General features: G+C 37.7%; 1 protein-coding gene across 3 annotated transcripts in view; it reads left to right on the forward strand.

The window, feature by feature from the left end:
• ZNF81 (zinc finger protein 81) overlaps positions 1–20,964 on the forward strand; it is a 60,352-nt gene extending 39,388 nt beyond the window's left edge. For all 3 annotated transcript variants that reach the window (XM_058535762.1, XM_058535764.1, XM_058535765.1), the window contains 3 exons: positions 7,116–7,242; positions 7,943–8,038; positions 17,404–20,964. In XM_058535762.1, the coding sequence (XP_058391745.1) occupies positions 7,116–7,242; positions 7,943–8,038; positions 17,404–19,112 (1,932 nt within the window). In that variant the 3' untranslated portion in view covers positions 19,113–20,964. The remainder of the gene's footprint in view (positions 1–7,115; positions 7,243–7,942; positions 8,039–17,403) is intronic.
• The last annotated feature ends 1,388 nt before the right edge of the window (positions 20,965–22,352 follow it).

Raw genomic sequence — 22,352 nt, forward strand, 5'->3', positions numbered from 1 at the left:
CATTAACCAAGTCACTGTATTTCAAGGACAATCTGCATCCTTGGCAATATGCCATCCTACCTGGGCGTTACAGTGGCTGCTCTTTTTTATGTACCCAACCTGCTGTATTTACTGAAGGGTTAGTTGCTAGGGCTTTTACCTGGGCTAGGGCATCAGCTTCCTGATTGCCAGGGGGTGTCAGCACCTTATGAGCCAGGACGTAGAAGACACTGAGGATTGCCTCAGGCTCTTGTAGGCAAATCCAAATATCTTTCCACATATCCTGACCCCACGAGGCCTTTTTCATGATCATCCACTCCTTGGCTTCCCTTTTTCCAAGCCATAGGGTTCATCCCTTTAGAAGAGCCCAACTGTCAGTGCAAAGGGATAATGGCCAGGGCTCATGAGTGATCACCAGCCAAACTGCTCTGAGTTCAGCCCACTGGCTTCTTGCTTCCATCCAGATGGTGTCACTGTTGGGCAGAATAGCAACTACAGTTCCTGTGGGTGGGTTACCCCAACTAGACCCATGTGTATACCAGGCATCCGTGGGAATTTCCCTCATTCCCTCTCTTTAGGCTGCAGGGGCTGCCACAGGAATGTACATATTCTACAGGGCCTAATAGCACCTTCATTTCTAGAGACAGTAGGCTGGCAGAAAGGGTGCTCCTCTGCTGTAAATAGGCATGCCACTTAGTCAAAGTGGGAGTTTGAGCCATGGCAGAGATGGGTCTATGGGACATATTCTTAATCCACCCCTTGGTGGGAAAGGAAGTTCTTACCATGATACGCTGTTCTTTAAAGCTGTCTAGTCATACCTGATTCTATGCACATTCTCAATTATGACATTCTAGTCAAAGTGTTGGTAATATAACTGATGTTTTCAATTGTGTCTTGTTACAAGGAGAACAGATTCTTATTGAACTTAAGCAAATAACTATATTGCCATGAAAATAAGAATACTCACTAAAAGTTTCTGAATTCTGGAGGGATCAGGTAGGGAGAAAGAGATAAATATTTCGTCTTTGTTCACAAAAGTATATGTTAGCAAGTTGCTGATTAGCTCAAGAGAAAAGAGAAAAAGGTTTTCTTAAATATGGAAAAAAAATATATAAAAGAACCAACAGTGTTTCAAACAAAAAGTCATAAAAATTGTAATCATTTTCATCAGTTCACTTAGTCCCATGTAATTAATTCTTGTTGATCTTGATTTTTTTGTTAGGAGTTTTATGAATTCATCAGTTTTTCCATTAGAGTTTGTAAATTCTTATTCACTTCAGTGGTGTGATCTTAATTGTCAAAAACCTGTACTTGTCAGAATTTTTCCATGAATCTCCTTAAAGATGAAGCACTTTTGCAGGAACACTTTTGCAAAAGCCTCAGACTAAAACAATAACTGTCTGTAAATGACAAAAAGACTTAAAAATGGCCATGGTTAAAGATCTGATGAGAGTTCATTATAATGCAGTTGACAAGGAAATTTGGTTATTTCTGTGACATACATTTTAAGATAATAACTAGAATTATGACTGATAACATTATACCAGGACATATCAGATTTTTAGGAATTTCATACAATCTCTGGAACACTTATATTAATAACATATTTATACAAATATAACCTAAAGAAAGTTTAGCATCACTTCTTGTTTAACAATGCTCCCCATGTAATTTAACATATCAAATAAACCTAATTAGTTTAATTTCTCTCTTATAAGAAGAGAACAAATCTTTTGAGATGTTCCAGGGTTCCCTCTGGAAAATCCCAAAGTTAGTTAAGTTCCAAAAGACTTCATTTAAAATTTGATTTTTAGGAAGTTTGTCAAAAATATCAAAAGGTTTTAAATCACTTGATTAAATAGAAGCATAGATCACTGTGAAACAGTGCTTAGTTATCTATTTAACTGAAGTGACTAAGACTTTGAAGGCAAATACAGAAAATTACATAGTTGTAAAAAAAACTTAGCTCTTTTAATAGAGAAGACTCAGTTTTCTTAAGTAATCAAAGACCTGATAAAGACAACATAAAGCACAGGAAATTATTTTTATAAAACACAGAATCTTTGTTTTCTAGGCAGATTACTTAAAAGATAAAAACCTTTCACAATTTTATCAAGAACAGACCAATAGTCCAAGAAAATTTTGTCCTTTTGTCAGATGAAAGAAAATTGTTAGTTTTACATGAGTACACTATTGATATTAAACTTTATTTTTCTTTAAGCCCATTAAATAGAGCTCTTTTACAAATTAATTTTGGCAATACCATCCAGAGGTAGAAAAATATCACATATACATACACATCCATAGACATCCCTAAATATATAGACAGACACAAACAGAGACCCTATAGCCCTCATTCCAAAATTTAACCATGAATCAGGTACAACAATATAAATCTCACTAGTTTATAAAAAACAGTTGAATCCAAATTGTGTCTCTGGCAGACAGAACAAGTTAAGGTTACCAACTCATGTGGCTAATCTTTTTACTAATATTTGTGGAGAAGACTTTTAAGATTTGTATTTGCCCTTGATGAGTAATCTTATGGAGGCTGTGGACTAGATTTTGGGTAAGGGAGGTTCTTTAAGAGTCTGTATTTTAAAAAACCTCTTTTGCACCTTTTTTTCCCCATCAGTCTGAGGTGATTGTGGGCAGTGTTTTAGTTATCTCCTAGGGTGTTTACATTTCAAGGACATCAAAGATTTACATCTTCAAGGGTCAGAAAAAGAATGCAAGTTTTTCGCCTAGGAGTTTTGGGTATATTTCTCTATTATCAGAAATCTAGGGTAGTTACTATTTAAATTTTTTCTTTGTATTAGAGGTTGTATGGCATGGGGCACTTGGTCCGTTTTATTATTAATCACTGCAGTATCCTCCTCTTCATTCCCCTCACATTCCTAGGGATTCCACCTCTTAGCACCTCAATTAGGCTTTGTCACTAGTGCTCAGACTTTAATCCATGGCAGCTTGTGCTCTCCTAGCTTTGTAAAATGTCACTCTAAGGCCTCTAACTTATTGTCTTGCTCTCCCACCTTGTCTGCTAGCCCTGAACCTAGCAGAAAAGTGGACGACCACACATTCATTCTCTAACTTCAGCTCCTCTCCAACTTTTTAACTTGAGTTTCAGTTGGGAATTGGTGGTTAGTCAAACTGCCCACAGTACAGGCTAGCCCACCGGGGCAGGCATTCATTTCTCTTCTTTGCCACAGTGTGCTATGTGCAGTTCCTCAAACAAATGCATTAAACTAGCCAGCATTTTCAGGATATCCCCTACTCATGCAGTGGTCCACAAGCATCTAACATATGGGCCACCCCTCCCCACAAAGCTGTTGATGGCCAACCCAGGATTTCCCCCACAGATACCTCTTTCTCAAGACCCATTTCTTTGGTCTCCTGGCTGGCTTGCCAATTGTTGGTTCACAACCTGAGAAGTTCCCCAGGTGAAATTCAAAATTGGCCCCCGTATATAGAGGGCAAGGAGAGACTGAAGAAAGGGGTAGACCACTCCATATTGGTAGGTGGCAGTTGTAATAAGCAAGGGGACTTACATACGAAGTTTGTCTTGGGCGACCGCAAGATGAATAGATGTCCACACCCACCTACCAGAATCTTAAAAGTTTATACAGAGGCCATAATGAGGTTCATTCACAGATATAGTCCAGATGGTCTCAATAACACATTACTCTCTCAAGGCTACGTCCTTGAAAATGGTACCTAGTGTGGGAACAATGGGTGAAACATACATTCCAAGGACAGAGGAAGGGGGTAAGGAGCCTCTGATTGCTTGGGACTAGCTCTTGGGTCAACCAGTGGTCACGTCCTCTCGATGACTTCCTCCAACAGTGATCTATGTAATATTTCCAAGTAAAGTGTTGAGGGCACCTAGTTTCTTCTTGATGCTTATAGCAAAATGTGAAAGGAGATAAATAAATTGAGGGAAAGACTGTTAAACACAAAGGAACCAGGACTCGATGGTTTTGAATGTTATTAGCCTCTGCAGATAGCACAAGATGCTAAAATTAAGAGATGGCTTTGAAGCACTATCAAGAAAATGTGGTCTAGAAATAAAGGAAAAAATGCGACTGTACAACCTTTTGTTAAGACCTCAGAAAGATCAGAGGATCAGAGTGTTCAGCCACACAAAACTCCCTTTGAAGAAATTAAGGATACCTCATACATCTTCTCAATCAAACAAGAGGGCCTCTAGAAAGCTTAAGAGTGTTGTCCCTCTGCCCTCTCAGGAGGAGGCCAAGGTAGAGAATGGTTTATCTCAAAGAGATCTATGGGTGCAGCTTTTGTCTAATGGAGTGAACCCAATGAGAGTCACAGACAACCCATTAAATTTTAGAGCAAACTATTTCAACGGAAGCACTACCACCTTAGACTGAAAGGGATAGAGATTATACAAAATGGAAAGAAGACATTGGACCCCCAAAATTCTACTGGTGGGAAGAAGGCTGAGAAAACTCTTCTGCTACTTTTTATGAAAAAGGAAGGATGACTCAGAGGGTGGGACCAAGTACCCAGAGGGTGGAGCCAAATGCTGTGAAGAATTATTCCTAGGCCTTGAGACTTAATCAAGGAACTCCTAACATTGCCCAGCCAGATAACACTTATTTTCTTCAGTATTTTAAAAGTATCATTCAGCTGTATTTTGATCTCCATTTTTTCTCTTGAGCAGTAAGTGGTCATTTGAAGCACTGTTGCCCTGTATGTAACATGTTGGGGTTTTTTTTTCTGGCTGCTTTCAAAATCTTTTCTTCTTTGGTTTTCAATAGTTTGACTACAGTGGGCGAGGTGTGGTTTTCTGTAGATTTAGCCTGCTTGGGGTTTGCCAAATATCTTGAATCTGTAGATTTATGTCTTTCACCAAATTTGGGGTTTCCACCCATTATTTTAAAAAATATCTTCTCTGCCCATTTCCCTTCTTCTTCTGTGCCTCAAATTACATGCACGTTAGATCCTTTGATTTTGACTTATCCATCCCTGAGATCTGTTGTTTGTTTCAAAACTTTTCTTTCTGCTTTTCAGATTGGGTAATTTCTGTTGGTCTGTCATTACATTCATTAACTTACTTCTGTTATCTCCATTCTGCTGTTAAGCCCATTCAGTGAATTTTTTAGTTTCAGATTGTATTTTTCACTTCTAGACTTTTCAGTGCTTATTTTGTATAGTTTCTATTTCTCAATTGAGCTATCCTATTATTCATTCATTATTAACATACATACGTATGAATAACTGGTTTAAAATCCTTTTTGGCTAATTCCAACATTTGGATCATCTCAGGGTCAGTCTCTGATTGCATTTTCTCTTGTACCTCTTCTCTTTCTTTTGACACCTTTCTGTCTCTTTCTATGTTGAGTTATTTTGGCTGGAATGTTGTTGTTGTGAATCATATATGGTAGAGATTTTGGACTCTGTTTAGTTCCCCTGAAGATTGCTGATTTTTTGTTTTGTTTTATTTAGCAAGCACTTAACTTGGCTGGACTCAGACTGGAAACTATCTCCCCTGTGGTGTGTGGTAGCTCACATTTCAGTACGTTTTAGTGGCCAATCAGAGATTTGGGCAGAGTTCATATACAAAATTTAGACACCTGCCTCTGCAGGATTCCTCTTTGACATTCCTGTAGTTGTGATGACTGCAAAACTCTCCTTTGATTCTTCAAGTCAGTAAGACTAAAGGTTTTCTGTTGGAATTTTAGTACCCTGCATGGCACTGACTGGACCTGTTCACAGGCTAAAAGCTGTAAATACGGTAAATGCATCCAGTGCCATCCCTTCTTCTGTTATCAGCTCTCCTCCAGTAGATGCCTGATTTTGGTTGCTCTTCAGTATGTTCAGATAGTAGTTTTTTATAGTTTGTTCAAAGTTTATAGTTGTTATCTGTGTGAGAGTTGGTCTGATAAAAGCAAGTCCGTCATACTGGAACTTTTAAATTTTGGGAGTTAATTTTTCTATATGGTATGAGGTATGGATCAAGGTTTGTTTTTTCTCTAATACTGATATCCATTGTTCCAGCACAATTTTTTGAAAAGACTTTCCTTTCTCCCATTGAATAACATTGGCACCTTTGTCAAAAAACAGTTGTCCATATGTGTATGGAGCTGTTTCTGGTCTATCTGTTCTGTTCCATTGATATATCTGTCTGTACTTACATTGATACCACACTGTCTGAATTATTGTATCTTTATAGTAAGTCTTAATATTACATAGTATAAATCCTCCATACTATTCTTTGCTTTGGCTATTCGAGGTCCTTTGTGAAGCCATATAAACTTTAACATCTCCTTGTCAGTTTTTATCAGAAAGTTGACAAATAGTTGGTTAAACAAGTAGAAGACAATTGAGTACCATGATAGAAAATTTCAACAACACTCAACCAACTTGATTTATATATTGTAGAACGCTACACCCATCAATAGCTGAATATACATTCTTTTTCAGGGACAGATGAAATATTCCCCTAGATAGACCATATGTTGAAATCATACAGAGTATAGTTTCTGACCACTATGGAATTAAATTAGAAATGAGCAATAAAAAGATTACAAGAGACAGTAGCCATATTTTTGAAGAGTAAATGAAAGCAACAGTAGAGGGAGCTATGTGAAGTTTAAAAAAAATATACATGCTTCCTTCTGAAAGTTATAGAACATAAATTTCCCATTAAAATGAGCAATAAAATAGGACTAAGGTCAAATCCTGTACAAAATTATTGTTTTTAAAAATGAAAGACCAGGGCCGGCCCCGTGGCTTAGCAGTTAAGTGCGCGCGCTCCGCTGTTGGTGCCCCGGGTTCGGATCCCGGACGCGCACCGACGCATCACTTCTCCGGCCATGCTGAGGCCACGTCCCACATACAGCAACTAGAAGCATGTGAAGCTATGACATACAACTATCTACTGGGGCTTTGGGGGAAAAATGAATAAATAAATAAAAAAAAATGAAAGACTGACTAAATGTTGTACACAACGAATAGCAAAAATTTACGATTAGATATTTGTATTCTACACAACATTATGTATAACTACGTATTTAATAGGCATACCGTATGGTATATTATGGTGGAAAAATCATTAAAAACAATTTCCTATCAATCTTCTCCCTATCACCCTGAACACGATTGTGTTGTTACAGGTATCAGTGTCGTTCAAGGATGTGACTGTGGACTTCAGCAGGGAAGAGTGGCAGCAACTAGACTCTACTCAGAGGCGCCTGTACCAGGATGTGATGCTGGAGAACTACAGCCACCTGCTCTCAGTGGGTAAGCACAGCCATCCTATGAATCTGCGAGGAGCCTGTTATGGGTAAAATTGTGACCTCCAAATAAAATATGTTGAAGTCCTAATTCTTGGTACCTCAGAACGTGACCTTATTTGAAAATAGGGTCTTTATAGAAGTAATCAAGCTAAAATGAGGTCATTAGGATGGGCCCTAATCCAGTATGATTGGTGTCCTTATAATAAGGGTAATCTGGACACAGGGAAGACAATGTGAAGATACACAAGGAAAAAATGGCCGTGTGACTGGAGTGAGGCATCTGTAAGCCAAGCGATGCCTGAGGCCACCAGAAGCTAGGAGAGAGCCATGGAACAGTTCATTCCCTGACACCTTCAAAAAGAACATGGCCCTGTTGATACCTTGATTTTGAACATCTAGCCTCTAGTACTATGAGACAGTAAATTTCTGTTGTTTTGGGCCACCCAGTTTGTGGTACTTTGTTACAGCAGCCCTAGGACACTAACACAGAGCCTCAGTGAGGATATTTCCATCCTCAGCTGCTGAGTGCTTCGGGACATCTGGAGTTTTTGATGGTGTAGTTCTTGCTTGGTCTGAGATTCTTCAGTCTCTTTTCACCTCTGTGATTATTACTCTTTTCCCAACGAAATGTGGTGGTTACTTTTCCAAAGAACAAATGGAAAGTAATTAGCTGAACTCAATTCTCTATCATGTCCTGTTAACAGGGTGTGAAGTTCCCAAACCAGAGGTCATCTTCAAGTTGGAGCAAGGAGAGGAGCCGTGGATTTTGGGGGAGGAAACCCCACATCAGAGCTGTTCAGGTAAGTGAGTGTGATCCAGGCAGAAGGAAGACATGGAAATACATTTTTTTTCCTAAGAGGTTGATGCCTTTAAAATGCTATTATTTCTGCCTTTCTTGAAGGTTCTAAACTTTAGAAACTGCTTAAGGATAGATAACACTGACCTCTCAGGTACCAAATTGCTCTCTGCCTTTATTTCCCTTACTGTTATCAACTGTCTTCTTTGCTTGGCTTTCCTCCAAGAGAATTGCTGCAGTTCCTATACTCTGGATCGCATGGCAGGCTTCCTCATTATGGTTCTTGCTTTCTTGGATATTCTCTCCTTCCATCACATTTTTATGCTTAATTACTTAAACCCCACCCCCATGGTCTTACATTCTTATCATATACATTCAGGTTTTAATGGATTTGCCTTCTTTGAAAATCAGTTGGTTGCCTCACTCCTGTTCTTCTTGAACCCTTTCACTTTCTTCTTCCTCTCATTTTCATCTTCTCACTCTAAGATACCAATAAACTGTCATCTACAACCAGCCTCACTTCCTCTTCTCTTGGTAAGTATCACTTCACATTCCTCATTCCTCTCCATCTCTCCTATCACCATGCCTCTCTCCCATCTTCTGACTTTATGATCACTGTCACTTAGCATTTTTTCTTTTAAAATCAACCTTGTTAAGGTATAATTTATATTCAATAAAATGTACCCATTTTAAGTGTACACTTTGATGAGTTTTGATAAAGGTACACGCTGGTATAACCACCACCCCAATAATGATATATAACATTCCCTTACACAAAAATGCACCTTCATGCCCCTTGTAGTCGATACCCACCACCACTTTGGCTGCAGGCAACCATTGACATGCTTTTTGTCACTGTAGATTAGATTTATCTTTATTAGGGTTTCATATAAATGAAATCATACTGTATGTACCCTTTGGGGTCTGGCTTCATTTTTTCAGCATAGTGATTTTGCGATTCATCCATGTTATTGAGTGTATCACTAGTTTGTTCCTTTTAAATGCTGAATACTATTCCATGGTATGAATATATTGCAATTGGTTTATTTATATACCTGTTGATGACAGGTGGTTATTATGAATAAAGCTGCAGTGAACATTCTGGTATGTCTTTGTGTGAACATATGTTTACATTTCTCTTGGGTAAATACCTGGGAGTGGAGTTCCTGGGTCATATAATAAGTGTATTCTTACCTTTATAAGAAATTGCCAAACTGTCTTCCAAAGTGGCTGTGTCATTTTACATTCCCAACAGCAATACATGAGAATTTCTGTTGCTCCACATCCTCGCCAACACTTGCTATCATCAGTCTCTTTAATTTTTGATATTATAGTGGATGTGTAATGGTATCTCAGTATGATTTTAAGCTATAGTCCTCTGAGGCATAATGACGTTAAATATCTTTTCATGTGCTTATTGACCATTTGTACATTTTTTGTGAAGTGTCTGTTAAATATCTTTCCTGTTTTTTTATTTGGTTGTCTTATTATTAACTTTTAAGAGTTGTTTATATTTGCTGGATACAACTCCTATGCCAGATATGTGTATTGCCAATATTTTGCTCCAATCTGTGGCTTGAAATTTTATTTTCTGACTCTTGCCTATCAAAGAGTAAACATTTTAATTTTGATGGAGTCTAATTTATCATCTTTTTAAAATTTTTAGTACTCTTTGTGATCTAAGAAATGTTTGCCTACTACAATGTCACAAAGATTTTCTCATATTTTCTTCTATAAGTTTTATCATTTTAGTTTTTTCAGTTTAAGTCTGTGATCCATTTTGTGTGTTTGATGTAAGGATTGATTTTCATTTTTTTCAATATGATATCCAATTGTTCCAGAACCATTTGTTGAAGAGACTTTCTCTTTCCTGTTGAATTTCCTAGGCACGTTTATCAAAATCAGTTGACTTTATATATGTGAACCTATTTCTGGACTCTCTATGCTGTTCAATTGATCTATATTTCTGTTTTAAAGTGTAGGTTTTATTATTATTCAGGTATGATGAGGCCAACAGATCTGGAGATGACTGCCATTGAAAAGATAGTTTGTAACTCACATTTCCCAGGAGGAGGAGGCATGCCACACCACATAAGGCCACACTGGGAAGGGTCAGTCAGGAGGCAGAAGTTGTTAGGGGAAAGCATGGGCAGGAGCCTTTATTGTGATTTTCATGAGAAAGAATGGGTGAGGCAGAGTAAGCAGGCTGGGGAGGTTTAGGATTGGCTAGTTTGAGTAATTCCAGCAGGCTCTGGGGTGTAAGGACTGTCTCTAGTTGTCTGGTACCTGGCCCTGAGCTGATTAGGGCAGGGGGATAGTAGCTCAGCCTGTGAGAGTTTGACAAAGGAGATAGTTGGTGGATATGAGCCCTGGATTGGTTGCATATGAAAGGTGTACCTACAGGGAAGTCTTTTGCTATCTCTAGGAATTAACTAGCCCTGGGAGGAGCAGTCTCTCCAGGATCAGCTAGGCTCCAGACGCCAGAGCATCAAGAATATAGAAAATACTGTTAATACACTGTCCTTTTGGCAAACCCATATGTTCTTTATTACTGTAGCTTTTATGTGTGTCTTGAAATCAGGTAGGATAACTTCTCCAACTTGGCTTTTTTTTATTACTTTGGCTCTTCTAGGTCATTTGCATTTCCATATAAATTTTATAATCAGTTTGTAATTTTTTTGAAAAAGCCGGCTGGGATTTTGTTTGGATTTGAGTTGACTCTGTAGATCAATTTTAAGAGAATTGACATCTTAACAATATTGAGCCTTCTAATCCATGAACATGGCATATTTCTTTTCTTTTTGAGGAAGATTAGCCCTGAGCTAACATCTGTTGCCAATCTTCCTCTTTTCATTTTTTCTCCCCAAAGCCCCAGTACATAGTTGTATATCCTAGTTGTGGGTCCTTCTAGTTCTTCTATGTGGGACGCTGCCTCAGCATAGCTTGATGAGCAGTGAGTAGGTCCGTGCCCAGGATCTGAACCGGCGAACCCCGGGCTGCTGAATTAGAAGGCACGAACTTAACCGCTACACCACCGGGCCGGCCCCTATATTTCTGCGTTTATTTAAATCTTTAATTTCTTTCAACAATGTTTTATAGTTTTTCAGTATAGAAGTCTTATGCATCCTTCATTAAATTTATCCCTAAGTATTTGATGTTTTTTGATACTATTGTAAATGACATTGTTTTTTTTTAATTTTATTTTCAGATTGTTCATTGCTAGTATAAAGTGTTAGTGATTGATTTTTGTACATTGACTTTGTATCTTGAGGCATTCCTAAATCCACCTGTTAGTTTTCTTGTAGGTTCTTTGGGGTTTTTCATGTAATTAGTCATTATCACTTTAGGGACACTTTTATTTCTTCCTTTCCGATCTCATGTTTTTTATTTCTTTTCCTTTCCTTATTTCACTAAGACCTTCAGTTCAATGTTAAATAGAAGTGGTGAGCGTGGACCTGCTTGCCTTGTTCCTGATATTAGGGACAAAAAATTCATACCATTAAGTATGATGTTAGCTGTAGGTTTTTTGAAGCTGCCCTTTTCAGGTTATATAAGTTCCTTTCTACTCCTAGCTTGTTGAAGAGTTGTTTTTGTTTTTTTTTTTTATCATGGTTACATGCTGAATTTTGTCAAATGCATTTTCTTCATCTTATTAGAGTGATCATAAAGTTATTGCTTTTATTTTGTTAATATGTGAATTTATTGATTTTCAAATGTTAAATTAACCTTGAATTTATGAGATAAATACTAGTTGATTATGACATATTACCCTTATTATATATTGTTGGATTCTATTTACTGATATTTTGTTTAAAAACATTAGCATTTTTCGTGAGTGATATTGGTTTATCGTTTTCTTTTTTTGCAATATTGTTGTCAGGTTTTGTAATTAGGATTATGCTGGCCACATATAATGAATTATGAAGTGTTCCCTTCTCTATTTTCTGAAATAGTTTGTGTAAGACTGTTATTTCTTCTTTTACTGTTTCATGGAATTCACCGGTGAAACCATCTGGGCCTGGAGTTTTCTTGATGGGAAAATTTTAATAACCAATTCAATTTCTTTAATAGACATAGAGCTATTCAGATTTTCTGTTTCATCTTTTGTCAGACATAGTAAGTTGTATTTTTCAAGGAATTTGTCTATTTCTTTTATGTTGTCTAATTTAATTCTATTGTCATCTGAGAATACACTCTGTATGATTTCAGCATATGGTCTATCTAGGGGAATGGTCCATGTGTCTCTGTAAAGAATGTGTATTCGGCTATTGATGGGTGTTGTGTTTTTTAATATATAAATCAAATTAGTTGTGTGTTGTTGAAATCTATTGCTTTACTGAATTGTATTCTACTTTTTCAATCAATTATTTGTAATTTTGGGGGGTAAAAACTGACAAGGAGATTTTAAAGTTTATATGGATATGCAAAGGACCTAGAATAGCCAACACAGTCTTGAGAAAGAAGAAAAAGTATGAAAGATTTACACTACCTGCTGTTAAGGTTTACTATAAAGTTACAGTAATCCAGACAGTGTGGTATTGATGTAAGGACAGATATATAAATGGAAAAGAAGAGAGAGTCTAAAAATAGACCCACATATATATGGACAACTGAGTTTTGACAAAGGTGCAAATACAATTCAGTGGGGGAAAGGAAAGTGTTTTGAACAAATGGATATCAGTATTCGAGGAAAAAAACCTTGACCCATACCTTGCACCAGATACAAAAATTAACTTCAAGTCTGACTGAATAGTTTCTATTGGAGCAGCCCGTCTAACAGAAACTGTTAACTCTGAAAAATATGCTTTAAAAACTACTGAAGACACTGGAGAGTGACCAAAAGAACATTTTTCTGGGTCATCATATACTGAACAATTTTGGATTGCATCCTGAACATTATCAGTGTTATGTTATATTACCACTGTTTTCTGTTATATTGTTCTGTGTTTTTGTCATAGTAGGCAATTAACTAGGTTAGACTCAAACTGGAGATGCTGTCTCACCTAAGGTGGATAGCAACTCAGATCTCTGTACAGACTTCCTCTAACTTCTGACTCCTCTCCCAAATCTGCCTGCTTTTATTCACTCTGCCAGTACATGTTTTGTTTTGTTTTGTTTTTCTAGGGATTATAGTTACTATCTGTGGAAGAATTTTTTCAGGAGCTTACTTCTCCATACTAGAAGTTGAACTCTTACAATTAATTGTTGTACATTGACCCTGTATTCTAAGACCTTGCTAACTTCACTTATTAATTCTAGTGAGTCTTTTTGTAAATTCCTTAAAATTTTCTGCATCCATTATCATGTCTTTTTATCGTTTTCTTTTTAGTCTGTATGCCCTTTATTTTTATTTTATCTTGTTCCCAATCTTTGCTCATTTCCTTTTCCGTAGAGCCTTTTCCCCCATTGAGATGCCCCTGGCTATGGGTGGTGTTTACTGTCATCTGAATAGTTGTTCCTATTGTAATTAACTAAAAATAATCTTCCATTCTGAACACTTAAGCTTTTTATTTGTTTTCTGATGACTTCCATATTGACACCACTAGTTGCTTTGTTAACTGGATCCTAGTACCACATTTACCTACATACTAGACAATGCCCATAGAATATTCTACTTTATTCATTCTTAGTATGTAAGGAATTGGCATCATCATTGCCCAAATCAGGAATTCTCACATTCCAAATTTTGTCAGATTCTGCTGTGTTTTTTGTTTCTTTCCTCTTAATTATCTTCTCTTACTAATTACTCTGCAGTTCTTCTTTTTTTCTTCTTTAAAGAATACTATTTAGGGGCCAGCCTGGTGGTGCAAGCAGTTAAGTGTGCACACTCTGCTGCGGCAGCCCGGGGTTCGCAGGTTCGGATCCCGGGCGCGCACTGACGCACCGCTTGTCGAGTCATGCTGTGGTGGCGTCCCATATAAAGTAGAGGAAGATGGGCACGGAGGTTAGCCCAGGGCCAGTCTTCCTCAGCATAAAAGAGGAGGATTGGCAGATGTTCGCTCAGGGCCGATCTTCCTCACAAAAAAAAAAAAGAATACTATTTAGATATCCTCTTATCTTAATTCTTAGTAGCATCACCCAAAAGCAGGTCTGTATTTTCTTATGCTCAGATTTCTGTTCCTAATGGTATTTGCAGATTCTATTCTTGTTTCTAGTTCATCTTAAATGCTAATAATAGATTTTATTACTTGAGATACCACATTTATCTTTGTCATTAGCTTCGTGAAGTAAGCTTACGATTACTCTGTATTATATAACACATGACCCATAGCTCTTCTCTCAGTGCCATCTACAACGTGGCCATGTATTTCTGGTTAAAGTTGTATCTGTACAATTTCCTTAATTCATACTTTCCTCAAATTTTCACCTTGTCTTTAACATCAACCACATATGAAGTTCGTCTCTGTATCTAGGCTCTTTATTATTTTGTGCTTTGCCTATCCAGGTAATAGACACTTTCATTTTGTTTCATTTCAGGTTATCATCTATTCCATGAAATGGCTCTTACCTACTCCACATTTATTGCTCTTCTCCATTTCTGTTCTCCCATCCCTCAGATGCTTCTGCCCCTAATAATTTTGAAAGTCCCTGAAAATAAGAGCCTGTATCTTACTTTCGTTATTTGAACACTAAGCATGAAGAAAATACTTAGCAATATTAACTAATTGAATTTGTGGGAGATAAGAATATGAGAGTATTTTGTTCTATTTCAGAAGGATTTTTAAAAATTCTACTGAGAGGAATTCAATGTAACATAGATTGTAATTGGAAAGTAAAGACAATGGCATCAAATATTTAAAAGTTTACTCTGTGCATTGTTTCTATTATGATAGAAGTCTACTAAAATGATTAGCAAAATGAATAGCACAGAGGGTGTTTGCTTTTGAAGTTCAGAAAAAAAGTGTCACTAGCATATGATCAGATTAATTTTCAAAGTAAAAAAATGCTTAAACTGCCTAATGAAGTACATGTACGTTTTTAAATGGCACAAAAGAAAATGATAATAAGCAGGCTAAATGGAGGAAGAGAACATGAACATGTCCTTTGATTTGAGAATAAACTAGACTTTTTTTGAGACATTTTTATGAGTGGCCAATAGAATGCAAGCTTGCACACACAGCTCTTTTCTAGACTGATGACTCTTCATTTGTGTACTGTTCATGGAATCTCTGGGCTCAGGAAAGATGCAGAGAAGCTCTTATTGCAGGAGCAGATTTTTTAGTGAATATTGGTACTGGTAATCTAAATGTTGTCCAGTACAGCAGGGGTTTAGAAGTTAAGTTTTACTTATAAGTTATACATTTTATATATATTTATAAGTTAAAGTGAAAAGCAGAACCACTTCTAAAACGATGCCGAAGAATCTAGTGCTTAATATCTCCAGAATAAATTAAAACCAAATGTGAAAATGAAAACACAAATTAAGAATAAGAGGATGATCGGGGGTGGCCCAGTGGCACAGCGGTTAAGTGCGTGAGCTCTGCTTCGGCGGCCCAGGATTCGCAGGTTCGGATCCCCGGCGCGCACCGGCGCACTGCTTGTCAACCCATGCTGTGGCGGCGTCCCATATAAAGTGGAGGATGATGGGCAGGGATGTTAGCCCAGGGCCAGTCTTCCTCAGCAAAAAAAAGAGGAGGATTGACATCGGATGTTAGCTCAGGGCTGATCTTCCGAAGAAGAAAAAAGAATAAGAGGATGAGATTTTGGATGGGACATGTGTCTGGAGTACAGTATCAAACTGACTAACAGGGGAAAACTGGGTTTGATGACTTAGCGTTCTCAGTATCTAAAATCTCTTGCTGATGAGATAATGTGTAATTTTTCCATTTAAAATTATGATTGAAGATTTAGTATGTCTCATGTGCTGTACTGGTAATGGAAACATCTGTTATTCCCACTCTGGGCAAGAAGAGTGTTTTAATTGTGTTAAAGCTAATTTGCAGTAATAAAGAGATAATAAGATACAGTGACTTAAATACTAAAGAATTTTATTTCTGTATTATATAAAGTTTCTAATATCACAGGCCATTGGAAAACCTCATTGCTCATGTTTATTCAGGAATCCAAGTTCCTTCCATTACATAGCTCCACCATCTTTTGGTGTGTTTCTTTTTTTTGTGGCATCTGCATATCTGAATCTGTGTTGCTGCCAAGTCCAGGTTTTAGTAAGCAAGAAGGTAGAAGAGGGTATAGAGAAAACATGCCACTGTCTCAATCCTCTGGTTTGAAAGTGGCACCCATCATTTTTCTCACATTCAGTTGATGAGAATATTTTTACATGGCCATACCAGTTTTCAAAGGAGACTGAGAAATGTTATATGACTGGGCAGCTATCTGCATGGCTACTACCCTGTTAATGCAAAAGAATAGCAAAACAGATTCTAGTGGACAGCTTTCAGTATACCACAGATGGCTTGTCCTGTCTGATTTTATACTTCTTGTTAGATGTAAATAATTTTAGATCCAAGAAAATGGTTACACCTGGATGGAGAGTTGGAGTATAGACATCCATTTATTTATTGTTTGTATAGGTCAAGATGGCTATGACCATAATATATTTCCTATAGGCATGAATAAATTGGTTTTTTTCAGTTTTATTGATATATAATTGACATACAGCACAGTATAAGTTTAAGATATACCATATCTGAATCTGTGTTGCTGCTTACATATATTGTGAATTGATTACCCCAATAAGTTTTGTTAACATCCGTCTCATATAGATACAAGAAAGAAAAAGAAAAAGTGTTTTTTTCCTTGTGATGAGAAATTTTAGGAACTACTTTCTTAGCAAATTAAATTGGTTTTTGATCACATTAATTCTGTGTTGTTGCTAATAAGCAAGAAGCAGCAAGATTAGTGAGGATTTAGAATTGAAAGCTAATGAAGACTTAGACTCTGAGTCACCCCCTCCAAGCCTAGGCTCTCCATGGATATTTCCCCTTAAAACCCTTGTCTTTTTAAACTTCAGCCCACCCTACTTGATATCCAAGCCTCCTACCAAAAGAGAGCTAGGTTGCTTATGTTGAACTCCAATCTCCAAAACTTAATAACCATGTTTTAGGACAAATTATATATATACCATCTACAATAGGTGGGTAATAATAGAAAATACCACATAGGGCTTTTGAAAGGACTAAATGAGTTCATATAAATATTTATTTCTTAGAACAACGCTTGGAACATCATAAGTATCATGCAAGAGCTTGGCACACAGTGGGTGCTATGTATTTATTTCCTGTCATCATTGTCATCATCATCATCAGATTTACTGGTTTCCGTGTGTTCAATTTGGATTAGCTTATGTGTACCTTTTAATCTTCTGCTATCTATTATTTGTGTCAATTTTACTTTTTCTTCTCTTTTTAGATGGGAAGTTTGGGATTAAGACCTCACAAACAAGAATTTCTGGAAAAGCTTCGTTGCATAGTGAAATGGAGGGTGAAGACACAAGAGATGATTCATTGTATTCCATTTTAGAAGAACTGTGGCAAGATGCTGAACAGATAAAAAGATATCAGGAAAAACAGAACAAACCTCTGAGTCACGCTGCTTTCATCAATAAGAAACTATTGAATACAGAGTGGGATTATGAATATAAAGACAGTGTAAAATTTGTTCATCCAAGCCCAAATCATGTTTCTTCACAGAAAAGACCCCATAAATACGACTCATTTGGAAGGAGTTTTAAGCATAATTTAGATTTACATATTCATAGTAAAAACAATGCAACAAAGAACTTTGATAAAATTCTTGGACGTGGTCAAGTTTTCACTCAGAGCTCTTCTTATACAAACCACGAAAATACGCATGCAGGAGTGAAATTCTGTGAAAGTAATCAGTGTGGAAAAGTCTTCAGCCTCAAACAAGCACTCGGTCACAATCTGAAATTTCCTGTTGGGGAGAAAGCAAATATGTGTACTGAATTTGGGAACATCTTCACCCAGAAGTCACACCTCTTTGCACCTCAGAGAATTCATACTATGGAAAAACCTCATGAACTTAGCAAATGTGTAAATGTTTTTACACAGAAGCCACTATTCAGTATATGTCTGAGAGTTCATCGAGATGAAAAACTATATATATGTACTGAATGTGGGAAGGCGTTTATCCAGAATTCAGAATTAATTTTGCATGAGAAAACTCATACTAGAGAAAAACCCTATAAATGCAGTGAATGTGGAAAATCATTTTTCCAGGTGTCATCTCTACTTAGGCATCAGACAACTCATACAGGAGAAAAACTCTATGAATGCCGTGAATGTGGGAAAGGCTTCTCCCTGAACTCAGCCCTCAATGTACATCAGAAAATTCATACTGGAGAGAGACACCACAAATGCAGTGAATGTGGGAAAGCCTTTACCCAAAAATCAACACTTAGGATGCATCAGAGAATTCATACAGGAGAGAGATCCTATGTATGTACTGAATGTGGGCAGGCCTTCATCCAAAAGGCACACTTGATTGCACATCAAAGAATTCATACTGGAGAGAAGCCTTATGAATGCAGTGACTGTGAGAAATCTTTCCCTTCTAAGTCACAACTTCAGATGCATAAGCGAATTCACACAGGAGAGAAACCCTATATATGTACCGAATGTGGGAAGGCCTTCACCAACAGGTCAAATCTCAATACTCATCAGAAATCTCATACTGGAGAGAAATCTTATATATGTGCTGAATGTGGGAAGGCCTTCACTGACAGGTCAAATTTCAATAAACACCAGACCATTCATACTGGAGAGAAACCCTATGTTTGTGTCGATTGTGGGAGGGCCTTCATCCAGAAGTCAGAGTTAATTACACATCAGAGAATTCATACTACAGAGAAGCCGTATAAATGTCCTGACTGTGAGAAATCTTTCTCCAAGAAACCACATCTCAAAGTACATCAGCGAATTCACACAGGAGAGAAACCATATATATGTGCAGAATGTGGGAAAGCCTTCACTGACAGGTCAAATTTCAATAAACACCAGACAATTCATACTGGAGATAAACCCTATAAATGCAGTGATTGTGGAAAGGGCTTCACTCAGAAATCAGTTCTGAGTATGCATCGCAATATTCATACATGAAAGTAACCCTGTTTCTTGAAAATGAGAAAGCCTTATCACAGAAGTCGGGTCTAATTGTACATTACAAAATTCATCCAAGACAGATCCTATATGCCATTGCATCATAAAAAGCATTCATCAGGCTCTCTCACCTCAGAGGAGCAAAATTTTTCAGAAGAGACCCTCTAAGAATGCACTGAATGAAGGAGAATTTCCATATTTGCACCTCACAATATATAATAGAATTCAAACCAGGAAAAATGCTGTCAGTTTGATGCATTAGGAAAAGCTTTCCTATGGAAAGTATTATAAGGCAAATTGTTACCAAATTCTTTATAGATGGAGTGTGCAAAATTATGTAAATGACAGTCATGTTTACTGTGTTATATTAAGCAATTTAAAGTGAGAACTAAATGAAAGATAGGACAAGAAAATAATATATTTGATGCATAGACCTAGTCTCACTTCTGTAGGGTGTTTGTGGCAGAACACATTGTACAACAGGAGGAATAATAATTGAAATTCTGTTTTTGAATTTAATATAGTTGTGTCTGTCAAATATATTTCTTATTGAATATTTCTCTCACGTGAATCCACAGTTATAAAGTCATTGTGGTTTTGTATATACACACATCTGCAGATGTAGTTTTACATGAACACATAAATACAATCCTATCCTTCATACTGGTTTCCATGACATCATGTTTTTATCTTCTTTCATTGTGGTACAATGGCAAATAGCCACAAATTCCTCCCATCCTTTTATGTATGCCCCTTTGCGATGTTACTCTGTTTTCTTATTGAGAGGTAGAGTCTCTATCTTTCCACACTTTGGCTCTCAGCTTGGCCATGTGACTTGCTTTGGCCAGTGTACATTAGCAAAGAGATTCAAGAAGAGGCTGGAGAAGTGTGAATGCCTGCCTTGAGGCTTACGCTCTCTTGTTGCTTTTAGGAATTCTGAGACCTTTGTGTAAAGAAGCTCAGATTATTCTACTGGGGGATGAGAAACCACATCGAGCAGAGATGGGCCAGCCCAGCTGAGGCCTCTTAGACCAACTGCCAGACATGGAAGTGAGGCTTTCCTCAACCTCCATTCCCAGCCAAGCCGGCCCACACCAGAAGAGCCATACCAGTTATCCCAGCCAACCTGGAGAATTATGAGATAAATAAAATGATTATTGTTTTAAGCTACTAAGTTTTGGGGTAGTTTGTTGCACAGCCAATGCTAAGTAATACCTAAAAGTGTATGTGTGTGGGGGATATTGTACCAAAACATAAGACGTGGCATTTAGCTTTGGGCCTGGGTGGCAGGTGGAGACTGGAAAAACAATGAAGAAAACTGTTAAGAAAGGCTGGAAAAGATAGCAGCCCATGTTATTTAGTAATGAGAAACATAGCAAAACAGTCACCATGCTCTGTGGGAAGATAGAGAATGTACCAAATGAACTTGTGGGTCTGGCTAAGGAGATTTCCAACAGAATGTTGAAAGTATCGGTTTGCTTCTTTTAGTTGCATATGGTAAGGTACAGAAAGAGAGATATAAACTAGGGAAATAACTGTTCCATTTGCAAGCAGAATTCAGAAGAAATACAAAAAAGCCAGGACTTGCTGGGTTAGAAAATAACTGTTTCACATCTCCAGTCTCTCCAGCCATCAAAATATTCTCAAGGTGAAAAAAGGCCTCAGAGTAGAGATCAAATCATGGGTATGGCTGTAAGACCCTTTGTTAAAATGTGTTAAATATTTAAGTTGGTGTTTGGGAGACCCTCTCAGCTAAGCTAAACAGCTTCTAAAAACTTCACAACATTGTCCCCAGTAGCCTGACACACTGCTCAAAGTCGAGAGAAGCCTGTCTTAAAAAGAATTGTCGATGTGGCATGGAGTACATACAAACCAGATTCATAGAAAACCTATAAAGTTTTTAATAGAGTTTTACTAGCAGAACTACCTCCAGGTTGGACTTAAAGGGACTGAAACAGTCCACAATGAAAAGTGGCCTCTGGACTCCCCTCTCTAACTTCTATGAACAGGAAGCAAGCTGAGCAAGTTACTCAGCTATAAACATGGGCCATTTCTTATGGGCAAAGAAGGACATCTCAGAGAGAAGACCCCAAGAACAATATATTAAAATAGACTGAGAAACTGTTCCCAGGTAGAACTGTGACCTAATCAAGAAACATTATCTGCCCCTGGAGCAGGGAGACCTGACAACATTTGCTCTGTGGGATGTCTCAATTGTTGTGGAACAGTGGCTGATATGTGCCTGCCTCTTATTTCTCCCTCTTTTGAATGGGAGTATCTACTGCAGTTATCCTGTCCCTATCTCACCATTGTACATATATATATATTTGTGTGTGTGTGTGTTGCGTGGGAGAGGGGAGGTGATCATGTAACTTATCATTTAGCTGACAGGTCTCTGGATCAAGAAACTGAGAAATGGCACCCAAGGAACCTCAGCCACATCTAAACCTGAACAGAAGACTTGAGGTCCTGGATTTGAGCCTGATGCCATAATTTGGGATGAGACAATTGGAGGTCTTGGAATGGAGGTGAACATATTTTGCATGGTGTGGTAATGTAAATAATTTATGACCAGAAGATAGACTGTGTTAGATTAAAAAAATGCTACAAATTTCTCCCATCCCTATATATGCCCCTTTTCAATCCTTATATCTCTTTGTGTTTCAGTTGGGATCATTTCTATTAACGTATCTTCAAATTCACTGATTTTAACCCCTACCCTGGCTCTGTCAGGTCTACTGATGAACCCATAGAAGGTTCATCTCAGTTATGTTTTCTCTTTTATTTCTAGTATTTCCATTCGACTCTTAGTTTTCATCTTTCTGCTGGAATTCCCCATATGTTCATACCTGTTGTTCACATTTTCCACTCTCCTCTTTAACATATTAATCATTGTTGGGCCGGCCCCGTGGCTTAGCGGTTAAGTGCGCGCGCTCTGCTACTGGCGGCCCGGGTTCGGATCCCGGGCGCGCACCGACGCCCCGCTTCTCTGGCCATGCTGAGGCCGAGTCCCACATACAGCAATTAGAAGGATGTGCAACTATGACATACAACTATCTACTGGGGGCGGGTATGGGGGGGGGAAAAGGAGGAGGATTGGCAATAGATGGTAGCTCAGGGCTGATCTTCCTCAAAAAAAAAAAAACATTAATCATTGTTATTTTAAATTCTGGGTCAACTGAGTCTGGATCTGTTGATTGCTTTGTCTCTTTATGGTGGATTTTTTTCTCTTGCTGTTTT

Source organism: Diceros bicornis, chromosome X, assembly GCF_020826845.1.
Source record: "Diceros bicornis minor isolate mBicDic1 chromosome X, mDicBic1.mat.cur, whole genome shotgun sequence".
Taxonomy (NCBI): Eukaryota; Metazoa; Chordata; class Mammalia; order Perissodactyla; family Rhinocerotidae; genus Diceros; species Diceros bicornis.